Source organism: Mustela nigripes, chromosome 1 (genome assembly GCF_022355385.1).
Source record: "Mustela nigripes isolate SB6536 chromosome 1, MUSNIG.SB6536, whole genome shotgun sequence".
Lineage (NCBI taxonomy): Eukaryota > Metazoa > Chordata > Mammalia > Carnivora > Mustelidae > Mustela > Mustela nigripes.
The window spans coordinates 83,791,408-83,815,531 of record NC_081557.1 but is presented as its reverse complement, the minus strand read 5'-3'; the positions used below and the strand labels follow the sequence as shown (position 1 = coordinate 83,815,531).

Genomic DNA, 24,124 nt, shown 5'->3' with positions numbered 1-24,124 from the left:
CAGGAGGGGACGGTCAGAGCTTTTGTTGAGTTACTAAGATTTGTCCATTTCCCAACAGTGACAGATTCTCTTGACCGAGGGTCCCTGTGTCTTTCCACTATGATTCGGCCATGCTTAGAATTGAGTGTGTGTGTGTGTGTGTGTGTGCATGCACACCCGTGCATTTGTCCTTGAGGTGAGGCATCTGTGTGTGTCTACGATTGATGCACGAACAGGAAGCCTCGTATGTGGCCAGCTGGGTTTCCTGACAGGACTCCTGCAAGGCCCCCGGACATAAGCCGGCTCTTGCCTGTGCTTTTTCGGGCATGTGGGGACATGCGGGAGCCATGCCTAAGGCAGAGGAAGCAGCCCCCTGATGGCAGAGTAGGTGAGGGCCCCCCTGAGGGCAGCTGCAGCCTGGAAGTTACAGGAAGGTGGCTCTCCCCTCCCAGGCAGCTGCTGGTTCCGCGGCAAATGGCCGATGCCAGGAGATCAAGGTCCTCTTGCAGCCCTCCACAGTCTAGCTCACCCTCCCCTTTGCTGAGCAGTGAAGGCTGCTCAGCATCTCCCAGGGTCACACTTGGTTAAAACAGTGGAAGAACATATTATCCTTGCTCCTCAGAGCCAGGGAACAATGGGAACAGTGCCCCTCAGACCCGACCCCCAAACTACCATCAAATGAAGGCAAATCACAGCCGGACCGAGGCACGGACTTGGACTTCCTCTTCCCCGCTCCTGATTTTATCAGACAGAGAGAGACAGAGGGTCCAGAGATGGTTATGCATCACTATCCCAGGTCTCAAGGGCAAAGACCCAGGCCTGTCATGTCAGTGCAAGACCTGGGACAATGATGTGTGTCTTCCAACCTCCAGGTGGAGGCCCTTGTCCTGCTTAGACCGGAGGTGTGGCAGTGCTCTGGGTATGATGGTGGCATCCTTCGGGGCCGTGGGGCTGTTTGGGGAGCCTCAGACATGTAGTGATGGGGACCCTGAGGGGTCAGCAGAACTCCGTACGGGGTGGTGGGGGTGGGGAGCTGGAGGCGGAGTGCCTTGCCTGTGCAGCAGACCCAGTGGGCTCCTAAAGAACCTCCCTGCCTTCCCTTGTGCTGCTGTTGAAAGCAAGAGATGCTGGAAGGTGGTGAGGAGGGCCTGGCTGTGGGTTGGCCACTGGGGATGCTGCCGCTGCCTCCGGTCCAAGGCAGAGTGTTGGGCCTCTCCAGCGAGACCATTTAAATAGGCTGATTATCTCTCTTCTCATTGGCTGGGTCTGGGCAGGGTAAGGCAGGCATGGGTGTCTCTGGCATCAGGTCTCCCCACTTCCTGCCTGCCCTCCCCCCTACACACAGATGGAAAGGGAAGCACTGAGTTTGCCTCCATCCCTGATGGACCCCCCCAAGCCCTTTGGGGCCTTGCAATTTGTTCTGACACTGAGGTTGAAATGAAGAACAGGTAGATGGGGAGTCAGGCTGGTGGTGGCGGGAAAGGGGGGCAGCATTCCTTTCCATGGAAGATTAGAGAATCAGGGAGACTGTGGGGGGGGCAGCAGGAGGGAGGGCCCAGCTCTGAAGTCAATGTACGTGACCCAGTGGCTACAGGAACCTCCAGAGAGACCCTCCATCACTGCCCTGCCCAACCTCCACATGCCACCGACTACAGAGCTGGGCAGCTACTCAGGGAGGTCATATGACTAACTACCCTCAATATAATATAATAATATAAATATAATCATATAATAATACTTTATTAGTATATTAATATAATTAATATCATTAATAATATTAACATCATTATATAATATAATAAATAAGTTAATTAAAATAAATATTATTTTATTATATTATATTATATTATATTATAATGTAATTTAGAAGACAAGCACTATTGATCACCTTAAGGTAATTCAATGCCCTCAGACCACGCTCACCTTATAACCTGCCCAAGCAGGTAAGCACAGAAAGCAAATTAAACCAAGAGGGGCACGTGGTGCCCCAAGAGACATGGAGGAGGAGACTCTGCTTCTGTCCCTGGGCCCCCCCGTAAGGGCAGAGTGGCAGGAAGGGAGTGGGAAGGAGCTGGTGGCAGGGGCAGGGGCTCGGGGGCTGGGCTGAGGGGGATAATAGCTCAGACCCTGGCTCCCATCTGGAACTTCAGGAGATAAGGACGCTGCCTTTGCTCCTCTCTCCCCTCTCTGGCTTGTTTGCTGCCCCTATTTGGGGGTGATTGCAGGGTAATGAATGTGGCAGGAAGCAGACACAAAGCACAAATGAGATACAGCACCTAAGACCAGGCCGGGGCCCAGGCAAAACACGCTTAATAAGGAGATAAGGAAATCAATTCTGCTTGTCTTCCCAGGTGTGCGAGCCCAGGAGAGGCCCACAGGATTCGTGTCTTTCTGCCTTGCGTGCTGGATGGCAAAGCTTCTTCAGGGCCCAGAGCCTGGCCCCCCCAGGAAGGAAGGGCTGCTTGTTGGTGCTGCTTAGCATGGCAAAAATAATAGTAACCACCACCATGAGTATGATAATAACGGCAGGCTCTTCTGTGGCTTGCCTCTTACCGGGAGCTGTTTTGAGCAATGTCTTACATCAATTATCCTGTTAAATCCTCTCTACAACCCTAAGAGGGCAGGGAGGACTATTACCCCATTTTACATATGAAGAAACTGGGGCACAGCGGGCAGGCGACTGGTCCAAGGTCACAGCACAGATAAAGTGACACAGCTAGATTTCCAGGATAGGCCGTCTGGCTTTCAGAGTCTGGGCTGTTACCCTGAAGCCGCGTTGCCCCTCTAAACACAACACAACGTGACTCGACAAAACACAACACGCACAATATGACACAGCCGTGGGGCTCACTGTCTGCCAGGCACCGTCCCCCGCACCGAGGGAGGGACTCCCTCTTGTTTGCCCCAAGCCCGGTTGCTACAGTTCTATATGAGCATTCCTGAGTACCCAGTACATGCCCGCAGGCTGTCCTGGGCAGGACGGCGAGAGACCCACTGGGGGAGACAGACAGGGAAACGGTTACTCTCAAGATTGTGAGTGGAGTGTTGTGACCGAGGTGCAGACGGAGGGCTAAGGGATCCCAGAATGGGAAAGCCAGGCCATGTGGCATTCAGGGAAGGCTTCCTGGAGGAGGTGATGTCCAAGATGGTTCCTGACAGGGGAGCAAGAGTCGGCCAAGGGAAGGACCTTCCAGGCAGCAACACACAGGTGCGAAGGCACGTTAAGTGTGGGCATGGGAAGGAACTGCAAGCTGGAGCAAAGGGGTGCCAGAGCAGGGGCTGGAGGGAAAGGAGATGAATTAAAAGGGAGGGGGGGACTTGGGCTTTGTTCTGTGGGGGGGGCCTCTTCACCCCTGAAGAACAGCTCGGTCTGTCCCTTACTGACAGGGAGACTGTGGCTGGATTTCTTGCCACCGGGTTCTGGAAGAGCTGGAGAAGCCCGTGCTCTTGGGCTGTGTTTCAGCTCTGCCTTCCCTTGCTGGGTGACCGAAGTTGTTCACCGTCGCTCTCTGGACCCACCTACACAGAAGATGAGCAGGTCAGAAATTGGGGGCTGCTGCCAGCGCCGGGCATTTAGGGAACCCCGGCCCCTCAGCTGCTCTGGTGGAGAGATGCGGGGGCGGGTATCATGGCTCTGAAAACTCAGGGACCCTTCCGGACCCTCTCTGTGTTTGCCTCCTCAGTGTCTGGAGCTTGACATCATTTTAAAGATGCCCTCTTTATTTGAATTGACTTAGTCTCCATCATTAAATAATTCATGTTGATTTAGAAAGCTTTGTTTCCAATGGGAGCCACAAGACAGCAGAGTTAATATTAGAACGGGCCAGGAAGATAAGGGGAATGGGAGGAAGACTGGGAAAACACCCTTTTTAATAATTAACCCGCTACCCGCCATCTTCCCCTGCCTACTTCCTGTCCCCCACACCCTCCTCTTCTTTTTCTGTGTCCCCAGGGGTCATTACCATCCACTTCTGACGCTCACCATTCATTTGTTTAACCTGTTTACTATGGATTGACCGGCTCTCTCTGCCAGGACGCAGGCTCACCAAGGCAGGGCTGGTGTTCCCTTTCGCTGACCCATGAACCTTACTTGTCGAGCTCAGTGCTGGGCACCTAGTAGGTGTTCAGGAAATATTAATTGATCAAAACCTTGGCTTCCATTTCCTCCCTGATGTAGGTCCTCCAATTCCTTGCTTCTCAAATTTTCAGGCAGTTAGCAATTTCGAAGGCAGTATCGTCCTTAGGGCTCCGGCCCTGGGGCTGTAGAGGTGTTTGTCAACCCTGGGGTTCCTGCCAGTGGGAGGAGGATGCAGTCTGCATGTGTGTGTGTGTGTGTGTGTGTGACTGTAACTGCAGAGTGTGTGACACTTTAGCATGTGTGTGTGTGTCTGTGTGTGTTAGTTTGGTGCTCACACCAATTCTGGGAGATTTGATTTTTATTATCCTCATTTCATAGATGAGGAACGAGAAATGCCGTTCATTCACTTACTCATTTATTAAAAACAAAACAAAGCAACAAACAAACAAACAAACAAAAACCCTACCCTATGTTGAGGACCTGCCCTATATTAAGTGCTGGTCAGAGAGTTGAACCAGAGTCCCTGCGGGAGCACTAAGGACCTCGCCCAAGGCACACAGCGAGTGAGCTCTAGGGGTTCTGCTCCCAGTCCCTGACTCTTCCTGCTACAACCCAGCTCTGCACACGTACACGGGGGTCCCAGGATGTCCTGCTAAGCGGAATCCCCACAGACATGGCTTGGAAGGCACGGAAGCTGCAGACAGAAGGAGGACTCTGGGGTTAAGACACACAGCCAAGTCCAGAATCCCAGGGCTGGGCAGGACTTTGAGAGGTTCCCCTCTCCAGACTCAAAGTAAGAGGCTGCACAAAACACTCTGTTACCTTCTGTGCCTCAGTCTCCCTCGTGAATTCTGGTTCTGGTGGGAGACGGGGCCATTTTCCTCAACTACTTGGTGCCGCAAGCTGGACCCCGTATTGTAGAGTTCATGGCATTTGGGGAGCCCTTCAGTGCCTAGTGACCATCTTATTTATCATCACTTTCATGTTACAGATGAGGAAACTGAGATCCAGAAAGGTGAAGTATCAAGGGCCAAAATCACAGAGCTTGTTAATGGTAGGACTGTGACTGTTGCCTCCAAGTCTGCTGCTCTGGGATGCCATTATTCTTGAGATGTTCTGCAGGTGGAAAAATGCCTATCTCGACCTGGCCCAAGTCAAGGCATGGGCTTCCCGGACCACAGAGGGAATGCAGCCTGGCTGTTAACCTGGACCGGTAGGGGTGAGGGGTGTCCTGGAGTCTTTGCCTGGCTCTGCCCCTTCCCCTTCTTGCTCTCCTGGTCCTTTAGCTCCCTCCCTCTGCCCCCCAGGGTAGCAAATGCTCAGCTCCAAGTTGCTCCTGGCCTGATTGCATCTGGGAGCTGGAAACACAAGGCTAATTAATGCGTCTGCGACTCTAGGCTTGGCTGCTGGGGCTGGGTCCCCATGACCTCCCTGGAGCACTATGGGCTCTGTGAGCTGGCCCTCTGGTTTCTCCAGGCAGGCTCCCGGCAGATGCATATTTTAACAATGCACATCTGTTGGCCATATAATGTCTCATATTTGCCCTCCTCATTTGGTGCTTTGATGGAAGACCCCCACGGGTCTCCCTCTGTTCCAGCCAAAGTGTTTGCTTTGCAATTTTGCTGGAATGCCATCTGATTCTGCTCTCACATCTTCTGCAGGTTCTAATCAGGCTCTTACTTTATTTAATTAAAAATCTATCTCAGGCAAATACAGACTAAATTAGGAAGCTCTCTCATTCCTGGAACACAGGGAAGGCAGCCCCTCCCTTGGGGAACTGGCTGGGATATTTTCCCAGGCTGAGATGTCACAGCAAAACAGATGGGGTCTTGTTTGGGAAGCTGGCTGCCTGGGGTAGCAACGCCCCTCTTCGCTCTGTTGCTCTGTCTGTGCAGCACAGTGAGCAGACCAGAGCTCCCTTTCCAGAAGGCTGGGTCAGCTTCTGCATGCAGGGCCTCTCTCCAGGGCAGTAGGTGGGGCTGTGCACCATAAAGAAACTCCGTTGGGCTGGGTGCCTCTGGCAGAGGCCGGCTGGACCCATGAAGGTGGGGGTGGATACCTGCTGGACCAGCTCAGGGGGTGGGACCAGGGTGATCAGGAGGGGCTGGAGGCAGAGTCTGGACCAGCTCTTTCTTGCCTGGGGTCCTTTCTTGCCTAGTTTGTTAGGAAGAGTGGGGTTGGTGGAGACTTTAGGAAAGGCTGCTGGACAAATGCCTTCTCAGGCTCCTTTTCCAGCTCTCAGGAATCCCAAAGCCTAGCTGCCAGGGTCCCCTGGAAGCTCCTCCTTCCCCCTGTTCAACTGCCTTCCAGACTTGTAAAGCATATTCCCCACGCCAACCGGCTCTGCGCCAGGTCTGGACATAGGAGACGGAGATGGCGGAGACTTTGAGATGTGACCCAACACGAAACTGAGTCTGTCCAGGTAAGACTCTGTGGCCCTCCTCTCTGCAGCCCGGCCCTTAAGCAACTAGACCAAGCAGACTGTGGTGGCATTTAGGGATGCAGACAGCACTGGTCTGGAGTAGGAAATCTGGGGTCTATTTTGAGTGGTCATTAAGCCGTGAGTGGCTTTGCTCTCAGAGTCTCAATTTCCTCATCTGTACAACATTTGGACTAATTTGAGCTTGGTGATCTCCGTGAGAGGGGAGAGGAGGCAGGCTGTGAATGGTTGGGTGCTGCAGGCAGAGCTCAGACAGCAAGCAGGATGAGAACTTGACAACGAGCTGCGTGTGCATCTAGTCTCGGTCCTGTGTGAAGTTAGGAGAGGGCAGTGCTTAGGTCCCTCTCAACTTAGCATTCTTTGGTACCCTCTACAGTGGGAGCAAGGCAGCAGAAGGTGGATTATTCTGAGGATGGGGAACGGGTTCATCTCTGGAGATGCCCAAATCAGTTCCAGCATTGCACAATACTCAAAAATCAGAAAAATTTTAGACGCTAAATCCTCCTGCGCTTCTCCACACCTCTGCACCGCGATGTACCCCCATTCCCGTTCTAGCCACCATCTCAGGAGACGTGAAGAGTCTGCCTCTCCCTTTCCTATCCCTGATTCCTCTTCTGTGGGCCATTCTGGACTGAGCTGTCCCAGCGTATTTACCCCGCCGGACCTGGTTGCTTTTCTCTTTCCTTCATCACAGGCTAGAGGAGACCCTGGGGTCAGGGGGAGGTTCTGGAGTCGGCCCAGAGTTAAGTCTCAAGAATCCAAGCCCCGAGCTTGGTAAGTGGTCCGCCTAGGCTTCCTGCCGTGCTTGGCATAACGTGCCCATGTGTTGCTGTCTCCATCTGAAGATAACCTGACATGCTCTTAAATATTTCATCAGGAGCAGCCACGTGCCTTATCCTCCAGGCAAGGAGGCAGGACCCCAGCTGCTGACCCTGTGGTCGGAGCCTCACAGCAGCTGCCAAGAGGCAGGCAGGTTCCCCTCTCTGCTGCCTGGGTCCTGTCCTTTGCGGGACTGGTGGAGCCTCACCCAGGAGGCAGTGCGCTGGTACCAGAGCCCTAGCTGGGAGAACCCCGGGGCCGGGCCGTTGGCATCTCTGAGGCTCAGTTTCTCATCCAGGCCAACAATCCCTGTCCCACTGTCTTGTGTCCAAATAGCCGGGATAGCATAAGCGGAAGGGCTTTGAGAGGGTTTCTACAGTACACGCACATGTCTGCTCTTATGCCTTCTGTGTACGGCCGGTTCTCAGGGGCCTGGTCCGCAGAAGCAGCTGGCTGGAGGGGAGCTGACAGGGCGTGACCTCAAAGTTGGAAGGAGGTCCTTTAAGAGGAGCCGAGCTCACTCCCTCGTCCTCAGGTGGGTCTGCCTGAGCAGAGGAGTGGAGACCTCTCAGCGAGGGTGTCTTAGGGCCACTGGGCCCCTGCGAAGCCAAGAGGAAGAAAGGCCAAGGGGGCAAAGGTCTGGTTTGGCATAAGGGCTTAAAATGAATTTTCTTAGGAATGATGTAGGCAGTCAGCTCTCCAGCGGACAGCAGGGGCTCCCAGGGAACGGCCCATGGGGAAGGAACAGGTGCAGCGGTGGTCCCTAGGGGTGCTGAAATCATGCTTTGTTAGCACCTAGTTGGAGACAGAATGGACTCGAGGATGTGTCATAGTCTCCTCCGTATCTCCACTGCCTAGCACCCGTGCAGAACATGCTTCCTCATGGAATCAATAGGCATTCAGAGCCCCTTTTAGCACCTTAAGCTGGAGTCAAACCGGCTGGGGTTGGGCAGGGTCACAGGTTGCTTAGCAGTGCCCTCTGATTCCCAGGGCAGGAACTTTCACTTTCCCCTTTTAGCAGGGGAAGTGGGTCCTGATGCAGTGGGGCAGCAGCCGCCAGAGCCCCGTGTGGTAACCCCTTTGGGCTTCGTCCAGTGTGGAGGCCCTTCTGGAAGCGAGCACACAGTGTTTCCCGGAGCATCCTCACCCCTGCCTCCCCGCCCCGCGCGGCAACAGCTCTTACCCAGGACGGTGAGGCGTGCGGGGCGAGACCGTATGGCGGCCTGGATGGCCTGGCACTCGTACACAGCGTCATCTTGGAGCTCTGCCCGCAGGATCTTCAGGTGATGCTCCCCGGACAGGTGGTTCCCTACCACCAGGTACTGTGGGTAGCCTGTGGACACAGTGCGCATGTCACGGGGGCGGGGCCGGGGCCGGGGGGCGTTCCTGCCAAACAGGCACCACGGTGGGACTCGCGAGCTGGGGCTGGGCTTGGAGGCTGGCATGGCAGGTGACTGCTCAGGGCCCTGACGTCGGCGTGAGGAGCACAGGAAAAGAGCTTTCCCTGGGTATTGGGCAGCGTGTGTGTGCGTGTAGGTTTAGGGATATTGGAGAGGCTATGATGGGAGAGGACGGAGAGAGCAGAGATGGAAATGCTGTGTGGGCAGACACAGCAGGGCGGGTAGTCTGGTAAGCAGTGTGCTCAGCGCTGTGGTTTACCAAGCAGACATGCATTTTGATAAGGAGACACACAGAGAGAGAGAGAGACCCAGGCTGCAGTTCTCAGCAGACAGAGTAAGAAAGAGACAGGAGAAAACAGAAATCTCTGGAAAAGAAGCAAGAGTGACTTTGGCGGGGGCGGGGGGGGGGGGATTTAGTTCAGGATGGGCAGGAAGTAGAAATCGAGGCAAACCTGAACAGTGCCTGGCTTCCTCTGGCCACCTTGAACCCTAAGGGGCCCTATTCTGGTCACTCCTCCTCCCCACCTCAGACCCCAGGGCCTGATTAAGCACTTACTGTGAGGAACTCAGGACACTTAGGAATGTGGGGGCCCTTATACTACTGGTGATGAATAATGGATAAATAAAAATATGAAAATTATAAATCATTAATCAGTTTTCCTCCTGCTGTGAAGGGTGAATGTAAATGCTGACAGAAGTCGTGGCTGGCCAGGCTGGGCAGATCCCCTGTCCTGGCCCTTGGGCCCGAGACCGCCTTAGTCTCTTCCAGAAGGATCTCTTTCCCATCGTCCCCTTACCTGAGCTCTGTCTCCTCTCCTCCCCACTGTCCACCAGCCTCTTACAGGGACCTTCCTCCCTGTTCTCTTCCCTTCTCTCCTCAGAGGCTCACCCACCCTTCAGCAGCTACAAACATCTCCTCTTTCTAAAAGACCTTCACCAGGACAGTGTGAGTTCTCAGAAATGTGCTGTAGGAAGAAGGGGTTGGTCTAGATTTTTAGAGCGAAGTCTAGGGCTTAAGCCAGTGAGAAAGAGAGAGAGAGAGACAGAAACAGAGAGACAGAGGGACATGGAGTAGCTCTCCAAATGCTTCCCGTCTTTAAGTGCAGGTTAGATGTGTTCAAGGAGTACCCAAGGACAGAGCTAGCACCAGTGACAGAATTAATGTGGGGAAATACTTTAGAATATTCTTAATATAATTTGAAAGGTCCAGCAGGGATAGGTTGCCAGAGGTGGTAGTGAGATCCCCATCAGTAGCTGCATGCAAGCACAGTCAGGGACACAGCAGAGCAGCTTTCTATCCTAGATGGAATATTGGAGCTCTAAGCTCCCTCACATCGTAAGCTAAGGGTCTTGCAGCGGTGGAGCAGGCGTCCCCACAGGTGAGCTGAACAGGGGCCACTGGCACCCATCCCTTGTCCAGAAGACAGCTGTGATCCTTCCCAGTATGCAGTATGGGGGCTTCCTGTGCAGCTGAGCCCTTCAGGCTCATGTCTTCATGGCTAGCATCGTCCCCATCGTGTAGTCAAACGGCCCCGCCTGGCACAGCTGTTCTGGCCCGGCCTACGGCGCTCACAAGGCAGACGGCTGTACCCCCGAGAGCACCACCTCCCCTCCAGCCCGCCCTTCCTGTCCTCTGCTGGGCTTTGGGAAGAATCCCAGGTAAGTTAAGTTGGCTCTCCCCAGGGCCAGGACGAGGGGCTGGAAACGGGTTCCTGCCCAGCCCTCTCCCCGCTGCTGCCCTCAATGCAGCTGGCTGTCCGCCCCCAGCCCTTCCAGCCCAGCCTCTGGATCCCGCTGTCCTTGATTAGTCCCTGGTCTCCTGCAGGCATCTTGGCTGGAGCTTGTGTTTTTGTTGTCTTGCAAGCTATCAGCAGCAGGAATTTTGCTCTCATGAGCTGCTGAAAACATCAATGATGGGTTTGTTTGTATTTGCCTAATTAGGCAACGAGCTGCAGTGCTGTCCCATGGACTGGCAGGATCTTTGGAAAACGCAGGCCCAGAGGCATTGATTCTGAGCAAGTTCTAGCTCCTTCCATAGGATCATGACTCTCTTTAGCTATGCTCAGAGGATGCAAAATTATTGGGAGTCTGGGTTCTACAGTCTCGGTGCCTGGGTTCAAATGCCCATTCTGTCACTTCCTAGCTCTGTTGTCTTGGGCATGTTACTTGAATTTATTCATGCGTCAATCTCCTCATCAGCAAAATGTGGACAATACCAGTATCTTATAGAGTCACAGTGAAGATTAAGTGGGATCACCCATGTTAAGTGAGTGGCAGAGAGTAGAGTCTGTAAATGCTGGTTTAAAGAAACATGACGGTGAGATGGCATAGCCAAAAGGGTCCCTGTCTTTAGCGGAGAGAACATGCAGGGTGCCAGGATTTTGGGGTGTTAGGATCCCTAACAGAATTCTTCCCTCCCCTAGGGTCTCACACATTGGGATTGGGTGTATGTTTAAATCAATTTCTTTCTCAACTGTGACTTCATTTACCTGTCAAATAAAGGGGGGAATCCTCTTTTCTCCCTGTGGATCATTGTAATTTATGACATAATGTCTGAGAATCATTTGGGCTTCTCAGAAGAAGAATGTTCTATCAATCTGAGGGGTATGCATTTATAAATCATTTCCTTTGAAAGTGTTTTCCAGCCTTGGTGAACAGAAAGACAGGTGGGTAGGTCTTCAGTGAGGGCATGATTCCTGTCAGCTGAGCCGTGTCACACAGAAAAGGATAAAGGTAAAACAAAAGAGGATAGAACTGTGCAGGTTGAAGTCTTACAATTCTGAGCCTCAGTTTCCCCATGGGGAAACCTGTGCCGTTAGCGAGTGCTGTGCGAACACCTGCTGAGTGAAATCGGGACCTTTTCCTGTTTCTTGTTAGGCAAGCAAACAGTATTTATGGAGCATGTGAGTTTCTGTCATTATCTTCCTGACGCTTTTTTGGGGATCAGTGATCAAATAGAAAACACTTTCCTAGGAATTTGAGTTCTGTGGCTTTGCAAGGAGACAGACAACCTTCTTTATATAAATGAGGTCAAGTCAGAGAGTAAACAGACCCCAATTCATCAGAACCCCGTTGTCCCTCAGTACTTAGCAGGACCCAATCCTGACTCCAGAAAGCCATTCATGGAATTGGATGCCACAGGGTCAGTTATCCGTGTGGTGATGCACATCCGTGGTGACCTGGGACTTCCTCTTGGCCACCAACCCAGAAAAGACCCCAGTCCCTGCCTGGAGGCTGCAAACCACTGACCAGGAACCCAGAGCACCTCCTTAGCTAGCAATGATCCTGGTCCAAGCTCAAAGCCACGCAGAGCTTGAGTGATGCTCTTTTGGGAGGGTGAGATCATTCCCCCAGTTTCTCTAGGGTAAGGAAGTTCAGAGCCCCTGAAATTGGCTGGTTCCCATAATACTTAAATTTTATGGCAGCACAGTATATTTTGGAGATATTATTGTGTATTTTATCCATGCTCAGCGGGGCTGGAGCACTCAAACCCGGTGATGCTATTGACCATGGCTATAATGTTTCAATATACATTTTTGGCAAGACATAACTCACATTTTAAAATATTAATTTCCCAACCATCATGTTCCTGAGTGCACTTCGATTTTTATTTTCCTGCAGCTGTACACCACGAGAGAAGCAAAGCGACTTCTCAGTTGAATACATACATATATATATATATATTTCTCCTCTTCTACCCTCGGCCATTCCCAATGGCCGGGACACCTGGATCCTTTGTTCCAAATTTTCCAGGTTATGCTAAGCCTCGCGAGCAGTCACATGCCTACCTCCCCAGGGGAGAGTAATATTTGCTGATGGGTGAGTGACCGGGTGGCTCAGCCACTCACCGGGTGGCTCAGTGAGTGACCGGTGGCTATTCTTTTGTCTCCCAGGGGGAAAGGGTGGATCGGAAAGACATCTGTATGAGCTTAAGGGCTGACATGCACCACGGTTAACGGATGAAAGGACGTGTCGCCAACTGGGGGAGCTTAGCTGCAAGTGACGGGAGCCTACTGGGACATCCTTGCTCAAAACCAGCCTGGGTGGGCTCCTTTTCTTTTCTTTCTTCCCATGGTAACCCGTAAAACCAACTTGGTTCCTCTGTGAGTGTTCAATTTCCTTGGCTCCCTTTAGTGGATGGAAACCCGGGGAGAACCAGGTGAGGACTTAAGTGGGGGATACATTCTGGACCAAGAAAAGGGAACATGTTGCTTCTAGGCATCTGACTTTACCTGAAATGTGTTTGACTTTTTTGAAGAGATCCCTCAGGGCCACCCTGTTCGGGTTTGGCCACCAGATTTGAGGGTTTACAGATAATTCATTACCAGTGGTCGGAAGGGCTCTCAAAGTCCTATGGGTCCTGGACCCAGAGCTTTCCCACCCTGGCTCTGCCCGAGGGGGGATGCACAATGAAATCTGGAGATTTAATCTCCAAATGCCTATGAAGGTGAGGTTCCTGAGGAGGCCACAGGTCTGGGGGTACTCACTTGAGAGGTCCCTGCCCACACCCAGAGCCAAGCCGTCTTTGATCCACAGGACAAAGCCATCGTATTCGGGGATGGCGCACAGCAGAGTCACTGGCTGGCCCGACACCACGGCCTGGTCCTGGGGTTGCTGGCTGAAGGAGTACACTTGGCCTGGGAAGAAAATAAGCACAGCGGTCAGTTACCTGCAGGGAGCCGTGCCTGGAGGCTTCCCCAATTAAGAAGCAGAGCAGAGGCTGGCCCAGGGGAGAAGCACCCCCAATGCCCCCCCCCCCCCCCCCCCACCCCCCCCCCCCCGCCGCCTCTATCTTACTTCCTGCCTGGGGCCCATCAACAGCTTCCTAGCTGCCCCCAGCTTAATTCCCTGCTTCTGCAGCTGGCTTTAAGCCGCCAGTCATCAGTCCTTAGTACAGACACACACACACACACACACACACACACACACACACACTGTGACCCAGCCTCCTCCAGCCCCCAAAGAGGCCGAGCCAGCCACCCTTGGGACTAGCTCTGCCACTTTCCACTGGGCTCTTACTTGCTGCTGCTGGCTTGCCCCTCCTCCCACTACAGAGCAGAAGCAGGAGGGAGCCCTCCAGCAGCAGGCGTCCTCTGGGGGTGAGCCTCAAGAAGGCAAGTTGGGCATGGGGAGTAGAGCGCTTTGGTTAAAAACCCAAGAATCCAGGGAAAACATTATTGTTTCAGTAGTTCCCAGGCTGATATAGCGTGGCCCAGCACATGCAGATAGCGTGGCCCAGCACGTGCAGGGGTACCTGCTTTGCCTTTTTTTCTGGTGGCAGCCCCAGCTCCGGCTTCCCTACCACCTGGGAGAAGGTCACGGGTGTGACCCCAAGCTCTTCCATGCACCTCTGGGAGCGAGACTGCCCCGAGCCATCCAAGCCAGCCAAACACACCCCCCAGTATGTATCACGTCCCAGCCGCTGTTCTAAGATTTAAAATATTAGCTCATTAACCTTTTCACCCTCATAACAACCTATGAGGTAGGTACTGTTTTAATCCCCACTTTCTGGAGGAGGAAATGGGGCCCAAGGAAGTGGCAAATACTAAGAGGGGCTGTGCTTGGTCGTGACTGAGCCAGTCTTGCGTATGCACTACCTTTAGCTTTGCAGTGGTCGTAACCCCAGGACCTTACCCAGTCCAGTTTGCAGGGGCTTGGATGTTCGCTAAATTATCTCCAAAGTGTTTAGTGGCAAGACAAGGGCTAGAAATGTAAGACTTTCTGGCTCTATTGACTTTATTTTCCCCTACTGAGTTGTGCAGTGCCCAGATCCCCTCCGCTGGTCCTGGAGGGGAAGCTGAGGAATGGGCTGGGGTGATCCGTGGTCCCTGGGAAGCCGCAGGTGCACAGACAAGAGGACACTGACATTTACCCCCCGACCTATAGCAAAAACTGCTTCACGTGCCCTCCCTTCTGTAACCTGTTTACATGTCAGGGCAGAAATAGCTGCTGTTACAGCAAGGAAAACAGGATCAGAGAGGCAAAGCAACCAATGCAAGATCACACAGCTAATGAGTGGTGGAGCTGGGGTCTGACCAGGCAGCGGGGGGTAAGGGGGGTTTCTCTGTGACTTCCAAGCCCACTTCTTTCCCACACCCTGCCCGGCAGCTAAAGACACACAGCCCAGGAAGGGGGTCCTGGTGGACAGACTGCTGCCCCGGCTTCTTCTTCCCGCAACATGGGAGAGTCAGGGACGGCCACAGAGGTCCTGGAAACTAGCTGTTGCCCATCCAGGGGACACAATGGCCCAGGCTCAGACTTGGGTAAGACCATGGGTAAGGCCATCTCTCAGCAGCAGGTGGCCCTAAGAAGGGAGTGATGGACATATAAAGAAGCCGAGGGAAGCGGGCCAGAATGGTAGGCCCGGTTGTGGGGCTCCCCAGGAGCAGACGTGGGGGGCGCCTCAGAGAGCCTGTGGTAGGTGGGAAGGTAGCCACGGTTGCAACCTGATGAGATTTTGGCTGGGTCTCTGAGGGGTCTCATTAAAAATCAAATTGGCCCTGAATTGTGGGAGTAACACTTTTTATTCTGATTCGAGCTTTACAAATTAGATTTCATAGGACATTTTAATCAGCTATGTGTGGTGGGTTAATTTATTTATTTTTTTTCCTCTCAGGCTCTTCAAGTTCTCTGTTGTAATTAGACTGTTTCTGGCACCAAAACAAGAGAGGGAGAAGGAGGAGGAGGAGAGAGAAGGGAAAGGAAAAGTGGGGTGGGGGGGAGTTCTGGAGAAGGAGCCAGAGGATGGAGGGACGTGAGGAGGGTGCCGGAGAGGCTGGAAGAAGGGGCCGGGAAGGGAGAGGAAGGGGGGGAGGGAGAAAGCTGTGGGGGGCACTCCTTTCTGAGGCTCTTTTCTCCTGGCTCAATGATGATTTCACAACTCCTTCTTCTATCTCAAAATCTTCCTTGCAAGAAGGACAGTGTCAAGACAGCCGCAATGGCTGCCAAAGATTGTGTTATCAGAGAGAATTAGCAGGTTGTCAGCTGTAATGAGAAGGCCGGAAGCCAGTGGTGTGGACCCTGATGCAGGAGGTGTTCCCTCCTCCACCCACCCCCAGTACCGCTTCCTCAGATGTGGGTGAGGGTAACAGAAAGCTGAGGTACAGGGGGCATCCCGAGGGGTTGCGGGTGTGTTGGTGGGTGGGTGGGGGGTGAGCCCTGGTTGGTGCAGGAAAGCCGAGATCCGCTGTGGAGGTGGACGCAGAGAGCTCACTAGCTCACTCTGGACCGTGTCTCAGAGCCAGGCATTGGGGCAACCATGAGATTCCCCCAGTAAGCCCTGACCCCACAGAGAGCAGCCTGAAGGGACAGGGGAGGGGGACGGGGTGTGGAGAGGGGGAGGATGATCTGATCCATCCCAGCAGGCTTGAAAGAGCTTTCGGGTCCCACATTGGGTGTGTTTGGACCCCTTCGGGCTTTTCTATGGAAAGAATGTCTCTTGGGTTGGGGTGGGAGTTGGTGGGAGCAGAGAGAGATAACAGTGGACAGTCTCAACAAAACCACCCAAAAGACATTCCCCATTTTCTGGGAGGAGGGGATGATGGGTGCTCTGACAATTTCTTTTTCAATCTGATTTTAATTTCTGTGCATTAAATACATGCCACTAGAAATACTTTCTCTTTCAAATCCATGAAACGCTTTTTCAAATAGAATCACAAGCTGAGGGTCACTGTCTAGAGTCGATCAAAGTCACGCTGCTGTGGGAGGAGGGGGTGGAGGGTTGGGCACGCTGTCTTTTCACCCAGAGGACACACCTTGAGTTTTCTCCTTTAGGCTTCAGAGGCCCTAGGAACACAGCGTGCATCCGTGGGTGTAGTTTCCTGGCCAGAAAATGCTCTTCATCTGTTCCCTCACAGCTGGTTTCTTTCCCCTGTCTTTCCTGCTCCCAGGAAGTGAACGGTGAGGGAGCCCAGGATCTTTTCTAGAACCTCCTAGGCCATATAGTAGGTAGACAGGGAGCTCCTTGAGAACATTGTTGACTGCAACCTGCCATGAGGCAGGCCTTGCCCTGTGCTGTGGGGAACAGATGGATATGATGTGGTCCTTCCCTCCAGGAGCGAACGTCTGTACAACCACACACCCACACAACTCTTCTCGGGACACAGAGTGTGTGCTGTGCCCACTCGCACACCTTGAGCCGTCCATCCCAATTTCTCCGCTTCAGTTTCCCATTGTGCCCACTGACATTCTCCTGCTGCAAAGCCTGGCAGTCAGTGCGACCTCCCTTTCCTGCTTTATTCTCAATCTGTCTCCATCACCAAGTGTGGCCCAGCCCCTCCTCCACAGCACCTCTCAGACCCACCCTTTCCTCTCCATTCCTACCTCTGCAACCCAAAGTCTGAGCCCTCCCCACCTCCGCCTAGGTTCTTTCGACAGCCTGCGAATGCCTTTGGGTCCAACCCTGACTCTTCCTCCTAAACCACCACTTTCCTCGTGCACTCTCTCCCTTTGCAAGGGATGCGTAGTCCATGGCTCTCCACTGTCTGCAAGACAGCATCTGATGAACTTCTCCAAAATTGGACAGCCTTCTCCCTGGGGTGCTCAGCAGCCATTCCCTCGTGTTACCTGTTCCACGTCACTGACATCCCACCATAGTGGAATCGCTCCCTAACCAGCCCCGACCTCACTGAATGCCAAGTTGTCCTCCAAGGGCTTTGCCTGTGCCTCTAGACACATCCGGTCACCAAGGGGTGACTGACTTCTCTCTTCTCCCCTCCTCCCCACTTTTCTCCTTATCATCCCCCCCTTCATTTCTTCAAACCTTTATTGAGCATTTACTATATATCAGATGCCAAAGGAACAAAGGTAAGTGAGAAATGGAGGGTAAACTCAGGGCAGGAACCACAGCTGTCTTTTTCGTCTTATATTCTTGGCACCTGATCTAATGCATACGCACTAAATAAACTTGACTTGTGACCTTGTGACTGAATAAACTTGACTTGTGACCTACTCTGTTTGTCCCCTGAGATCTGCGGTCATGAAGCAAGACTGTTTTTATGTTTTAAACTACTGATTAGGGAGATACTGTGCGGAGCACACCACACAGGAACGAGGTGAGAAATGAAGGGTCAGAGTCTTGAGGAGTCAGACTTTATAGGATAAAAATAACTGGGTTATTCATGGAAGACCCACTTTAACCAAGACTGAATATAACTACAGTGTTAATCAGGTGTTACTACCACATTTCACAGATGAGCTGAGCTCCCAGAAATAAAATGACAGGCTCAAGGTCACCCAGTTAGCCCAAGTATAACTCAAGGTCACACAGTGGTGTGTATTGTACCCACAAGTACAATAGACTCAAATGTCTCCAGTTGTAAACCCTGTTTTCTTGTCACTATCCCATGTTGGTTATTGAATTAAGGGTCTAGACTCGGATTTTTATCCACAAACCAGGACTTCCCCTATTCAACCCCACCAACCATGATCCTCAGACCATCTAAAGAGAATCAGGGGATCTTTGGAGTGAAAAGCAGTTTCTTGGTTCTTCTCTCAAAGTGTACATGGCTCCTGCCAGCTGCTGGTCAACAACACTGAGCTAGGGTGGGTTTAGGGCACAGTCCAGTACTGGCCATCGTGGGGGGTAGGAACGAAAAGATGTATAATAATTATTGGCACTTAGTATTGTATAAATAGTCATTATCTATATAGCTGTGTTATTATATGAATATATAGAACTAGCTATATATCACAAATAATACTTTACTGTCGTAGAATTAATAATAGGTAACTTTAATTGTGTGTAGCGTTTAGAGCTTTACATAGGTTATTTGACCAAATGCTTTTCACAGTCAATCCTGTGTGACAGGTGGCCCCATCAGGCCCCTGCGAGGATGAGTCTGTCCGGGGTCCCAGGGCACTGAGTGGTGGGGGAGGGACATCAGGCCCAGCAGTCCTGTTTCTGAGCTGCCTCCTGGGGTCCTTGGCTACACAGTCCTTGGCTCCTGGGAGTGCACAGAACCTGCCTGAGACGACACTCTCCCTTGCCCTTGGCCAGGACTACAAAGTCTAGGGAGACTCTCAGGGAATGCCTGGATGGAAACACACTTGGTGGGTTGGACTGTGTGGGATGGGGGTCCCAGGGGTGCTGCAGGCACGCTTTCCTGTTCACCATCCTGGGAAGGGAGGTGCCGTGTGGAACAGGAGGCTCCAGGGGCCACTGGAGAGCCCGTGAGGTGACTGTCCGCAGCCTGCAGGCTCCCTACATGCCCACGCTGCCATGGACTCTGCAGGGCAAGAGGGCATGTTCCCAGCACTCCACCTGGGCCTTGACAACTCTGAAGTCGGGAGGGATGTGGTTCTCCCCACTGAGCTCAGAGAGGAAAAATGCCAGCCTCGAGGTTCTGCAGTGGCTCAGTGGGGCTCAGAGTCGGCTCTGAAGGCCCCCAGTGCGGAGACCCCCCCCCCCGCCCAACCTGCTCAGCAGGTGAGGAGAGGAGCCTGGACACAGGAGTGCTTAGCAGGTGCGGCCTTTGGGCGCCTTCTCTTCAAACTGCGAGAAGCAGGGGCCGTATGTGGCTGGGAAGGGGGGCGGCTCTGAAGAGCCCCAGCCTGAGGAACCATCGGTGCAGCCCGAGCTGCGGGCTCTGAGTCAGGATGGCTGGTGACTGGCAGGCGGGAGGAGGTGTGGGGGCGGGAGTGGCAGGTGGCAGGAGGGCTCGTCAGCGCTGATAAGGACAGGTGCAGGTGCAGCCTGGGCTAGAGAGAGGGGCGGGGACGAAGCACTGGAAGCCTTTGCGCTCCAGTCCTGGGGCAGAGCTTCCTGTCCCCTCCCCAGCCTCCACCTCCTGCAGCAGCACAGCTGGGAGTCCTCCACTCCTGCCACCCTGTCTGCCCGGCCCTCGGTCTTCCTGCCAGCTGTTTCCCTCTGCTCTCCTCTCGGCTGCAGTGCAGCCCAGCTGCCTCCCTCCTCATGACTTCTCCAGGCTGCTTTCTTGAAAGCACCCCCTCCGCCCCTCTGCCCCTCGTCCCTCCTCCCTCCTTCATCTCCATCCGCCCAGCAGGCTCCCTGAAGAGCCCCCCCCTCCCAGCCCTGGCCATGTGACCCTCACCTTAGACTCTTTTGGGGGACTTGCAGGACACATTAGCACGGAATGAACCATCACCATCTGGCTCTGGGAGGTCCCCACCGTCTTCCAGTAAAATATTTAAAATGCTGAGGACCCCATGATTCCCTCTGAGCTCGCACACCTCTGACCCCTGATCTAAGGTCATCTCTCAATTTCTGATTATTTCCTGGGAAGGGAAGAGGCATTTTTTTTTTTTTTTTAAATGGAAGACCGAGGTTATAAGGGCCAAATCACCGAAAGTGATGGTTTTAGAACAGTACTCTGGGGACCTGGCTGCTGTGGTGTATGCGTGCATGTGTGTGAGTGTGTGGGTGTGCATGTGAGAGAGAGAGAGAGAGAGTGTGTGTAACAAGCAGGAAGAGGGGGCGCCTGGGTGGTTCAGTGGGCTAAGGCCTCTGACTTCAGCTCAGGTCATGATCCAAGGGTCCTGCTCAGCAAGGAGCCTGCTTCCCCTCTCTCTCTCTGCCTGCCTCTCTGCCTACTTGTGATCTGTCTGTCAAATAAATAAATAAAAATCTTCAAAAAAAAAAAAAAAAAGCAAGCAGGAGGAGGACCTAGTGGGCCTATGTGCTTGGTGGTCAGGGTCCTTAATGGCAGGCTCAGGTCACCCACCCCTGCCACTCATAATTTTCAGCCCCAATCTTTTGGGGACACCTTCCAGTACTGAGTGTCCTGAGTCTGTTGTCACCCCTATGGATGTAGGTGTTTGTGCCTCTCCCCTAGTCACTGATCAGGTGCTCAGGTGGTTCCGTGGCAGGGGCTAGCTGGAATACACACAGGGTCAGCATGGGCTGGTGCCAATGGCATGAGATCTGGGGTTAGAGTAGCTGAAAAGAGAAGGCACAGTGCAAACTTCCGTGGAGCATGATGTGGGGGCAGGGTGCTGATGTCTCTTTGTCCCTGATATCATTCTCTTTCTTATTTATTTATTTAAAAAGATTTTTTTTTTATTTATTTGACAGAGAGAGATCACAAGTAGAGGCAGGCAGAGAGAGAGAGAGGAAAGCAGGCTCCCTGCTGAGCAGAGAGCCCGATGCGGGACTCGATCCTAGGACTCTGAGATCATGACCTGAGCCGAAGGCAGTGGCTTAATCCACTGAGTCACCCAGGTGCCCCATCATTCTCTTTTTATCTATGGTCAGGGGTCAGATCCGAGGCGGTCCAGGGTTGGCACGTGGGTGTGCCTTCTCCCCCCAACCCCTGGCAGGGCACTTTGGCCAAGGCTTTGCTCTAGCAATAGGTTGAAGTGTGGAGACCACTGCCCTGAGGGTTAATCCCAGCCATTTCTGGACAGGAACTAGGCTGCCTGGAATGCTTGCCTGGCTTCTAAGTGCTTTGCAAACCCATGCACACAGTCACCCTTGTCCTGCTCCTTCAGAGGGGGAGAGAGCTGATAAGGGCACAGGGCCCCCAAAAGGCTGAGTGATGCCCTGGGGATGCCCAGTGGTCCAGGAGCAGGCAGAGTGAGGACTTCTCCGGTGCCCTGGGGACGCACCCACCATCACCCCTGTGCCAGAGCGCGGGGCAGCCCAGCTGAAACCCTGCCTGCTTCAACTCCCAGGACATTCAGCAAAACTTGTGGAGAGTGTGCGGATGGCCACGTTTGACTGTAAGTCACTAAGCTGCAAGGGAGAAAGGGCTCAGTCTCATCAAGAGGTCACATAAAGTTCTTTTTGGGTTTGAGAAAGGCCTGTTGCAAGCGGAGGGCTGGAGGGAGGAAACCTAGAGGTTTCACGGAGGAGGAATCATGATATGGAGAATGCGACGAAGGAGAGATGGCATTCTGGGTTAGGAAAAGCACACAAGTGAAGGCACGAGTGACATGGACCCTGAGGGACCTGCTCTGAGTACCTGCCAGGACCTGGATCTTGGAGAATGGAAAGCACACAGGGTCAGGCAGGCCTGGGCTGGACCTCTGGCCCTGTCACTAGCAGTATGACCTGGCACGTTCCTCATCCTTATCTGAAATGGGAGTGACACACCTACCTCGCACAGCCGTGGGGAGAGGACTCATATGTTAATGATCCTGGTACACAGAGGTGTTTCCCAGGGGGTTGTTCTTATTTTCATCACCATCCCTGAATCTTTCCTGAGCCTAGGACCACTAAAAATTGGGCCACACTCTGGGGCACCTGAGTGGTGCGGTCAGTGAAGCGTCCACCTCTTGGTTTTAGCTCTGGCCGTGATCTCAGGGTCATGAGATCCAGCCCTGCATCTGACTCCAAGCTGGGTACAGAGTTTGCTTGAGATTTTCTCTCTCTCTCCCTCTTCCCCATCAGTCACCCTCCATTTCCCCCCTCTCTAAAATAAATAAATCTTAAAACAAAAAAAAAGTGGGGCTACAGAGCACCCGGCATGAGGGATCCCAGGAGGCTTTGGAAATGGGAAGTTGCACCGATTAGAATCGGCTCCTTCCCGTGGGTCTTGAGGGTGAGAGGGAGCCTATAGGGCCCTCCTGTAGCTCTGCCGTTGCCATGACCCCAGCCCACCTCTGTCTCCCGAAGCTTCCTGGTCAGCCATACAGAACAGGCTCAGTGTTGCCGTCTGCTCTGTTAAGAGTGACCAGCTGGGGAAGGCTTTAAGAATGCTTGTATGCGGGATATTTACTGCCAGCTTTTCCCCAGCCCGGAGGACGCAAATTGCGTCTTATGAGATTAAGGAAAGCTACCCTGCTCCCGAGAAGCAAGCAGATGGCAGCAAGGGAGGGGGAGGAAGGAGCTGGCTCAGAGGCCCCCTAGCTGACACCAAAAGACGCCCAGCAGGGTGGGACAGGGCCAGGGCAGGACAACTCAGGTCATACCAGAAACCCAAGACTTGACTTCTGCCATTTTCCTGCTGCTCGGACCAGCTCCTAATGCAGAAGAATGGGTTTTGGGAGAATGTCTTGTCATGACCTACTCAGGGGAGCGGGAGCTGGGTGGGATGGGATTGTGTCCGAGCAGACTGACTGAGACAACTGATATTTCTGGAGAGTGAGAGAATACCAGCAATGGTGCCAGCCATGGGCAGGAGAAGGTCTCCCCCACTTCCAGGACCACTTCCTGGAAGGGGTCCCCACTTCCAGGACCCCTGGCCAGGCAGGTGTGGGGAGGCAGACGAGAGACGGATCTATTTTCTGGGACAAGTTGCTTAGAGTCTGGAGGAGACAAACAGGCTCACAAGGGACCAGAATTACTGGCATCACACAACCAGGGCCCAAAGTGAAGTATAAAGAAAGTCCCAAGGAAGAAGGAGGCTTCCTTCTGAGGGAATGAGGGAAGGAGTCCCAGCAGGGTTGGCTTCTGATGTGCCCTTGAGGCTAACGGATAGGAGGGCAAAGAGGGAACGTTCTCGGAGATGGGAAATGGCATAAGTAGCACATGGAGGTTGGAACATGCTCCAGCAGCAAGAGCTGAGGCCATGTGATCTCGGCTGCCTCTCTGGCTCTGCCATTACCTCCGTGTGGCCCCTGGGCACATTCCCCAGGCCCTTTGCACCTGACTTTCTCCAGCAGGACAGTAATCAGTTGCTTGCTGGGTGGTTTGTGAGAAGGACATGGGGCATTTCGTGTAAAGTGCATGGAGCCCTGCATGCCCTCAGGAGGGGTTGTAAATACGATGATGGACAGGGGCCCCAAATCCCCAGGAGAAGGTATCCTGGGGGTATTTGGCTCCATGGGTCTGGAGAAAGCTGGTGTGAATAACTTATAAGCATTCACATCTCAGGTAGTAGGAGAGGTGGTTCTGCAATATGTCTTCTCGTCTGGGGCTGACTTGGGAATTCATCTCCAAATAGGGGAAGTCACTGATGCTGACGTGCCCACCTAAGAGGGACAGGGTCGCTCCAGGCTGGACAGATCGGGAACGCTGTCTTGGGTGGCACAGTTAACCACTGTCGAGGTCTGCACAAGCTTAGAGCCCTATTGGGATGGCCAGAGGTCATTTAACCCCATCTTCTTCCTTTGGATTGGGACTGGAAACACCAACAGAGAAGCCAGAAGAACAGAGCGTGGGAGTGGGGTGGAAGAGGGGCTGTTGGTCCACTGTTTCTGCTAGACTGTCTGCCGGGAGAGAGACATGAAGACACATTCACCCTCCACATTACCATCTGCAGCCACTAGCAACTTGATTCTGATACACAGGTGAGGAGAAGCTTGCTGAGATGACCAACATTCCAGAAATTGCTCTGGAGTTTTGTTTGGGCTTACACAGGAAAGCCAGACTGCTCCTCCCTGGGGCTGGATGTGGGACAGGAATTTCGAGGGCATGTTTTCCTGTCCTTGTGTCTTGTCTGAGCTGGGAGCACCCAGGTAACCTGTGATTCTCCTGGTCTCACATACCTCTCCCCAGGATACATACTC

General features: G+C 53.2%; 1 protein-coding gene and 1 long non-coding RNA gene across 7 annotated transcripts in view; one reads left to right on the top strand and one right to left on the bottom strand.

Annotated features, from left to right (window-relative positions):
* Positions 1-24,124, bottom strand: part of KIRREL3 (kirre like nephrin family adhesion molecule 3) — a 551,364-nt gene that overhangs the window by 87,913 nt on the left and 439,327 nt on the right. For all 5 annotated transcript variants that reach the window (XM_059414007.1, XM_059413998.1, XM_059414010.1 and 2 more), the window contains exons 4-5: positions 13,204-13,353; positions 8,500-8,649 (exon numbers count right to left, since the gene is read on the bottom strand). In XM_059414007.1, coding sequence (XP_059269990.1) covers positions 8,500-8,649; positions 13,204-13,353 — 300 coding nt within the window. The remainder of the gene's footprint in view (positions 1-8,499; positions 8,650-13,203; positions 13,354-24,124) is intronic.
* LOC132026154 (uncharacterized) overlaps positions 6,130-24,124 on the top strand; it is a 35,777-nt gene continuing 17,782 nt past the window's right edge. For both annotated transcript variants that reach the window (XR_009406808.1, XR_009406800.1), the window contains exon 1: positions 6,130-6,479. This is a non-coding gene — a long non-coding RNA (uncharacterized LOC132026154). The remainder of the gene's footprint in view (positions 6,480-24,124) is intronic.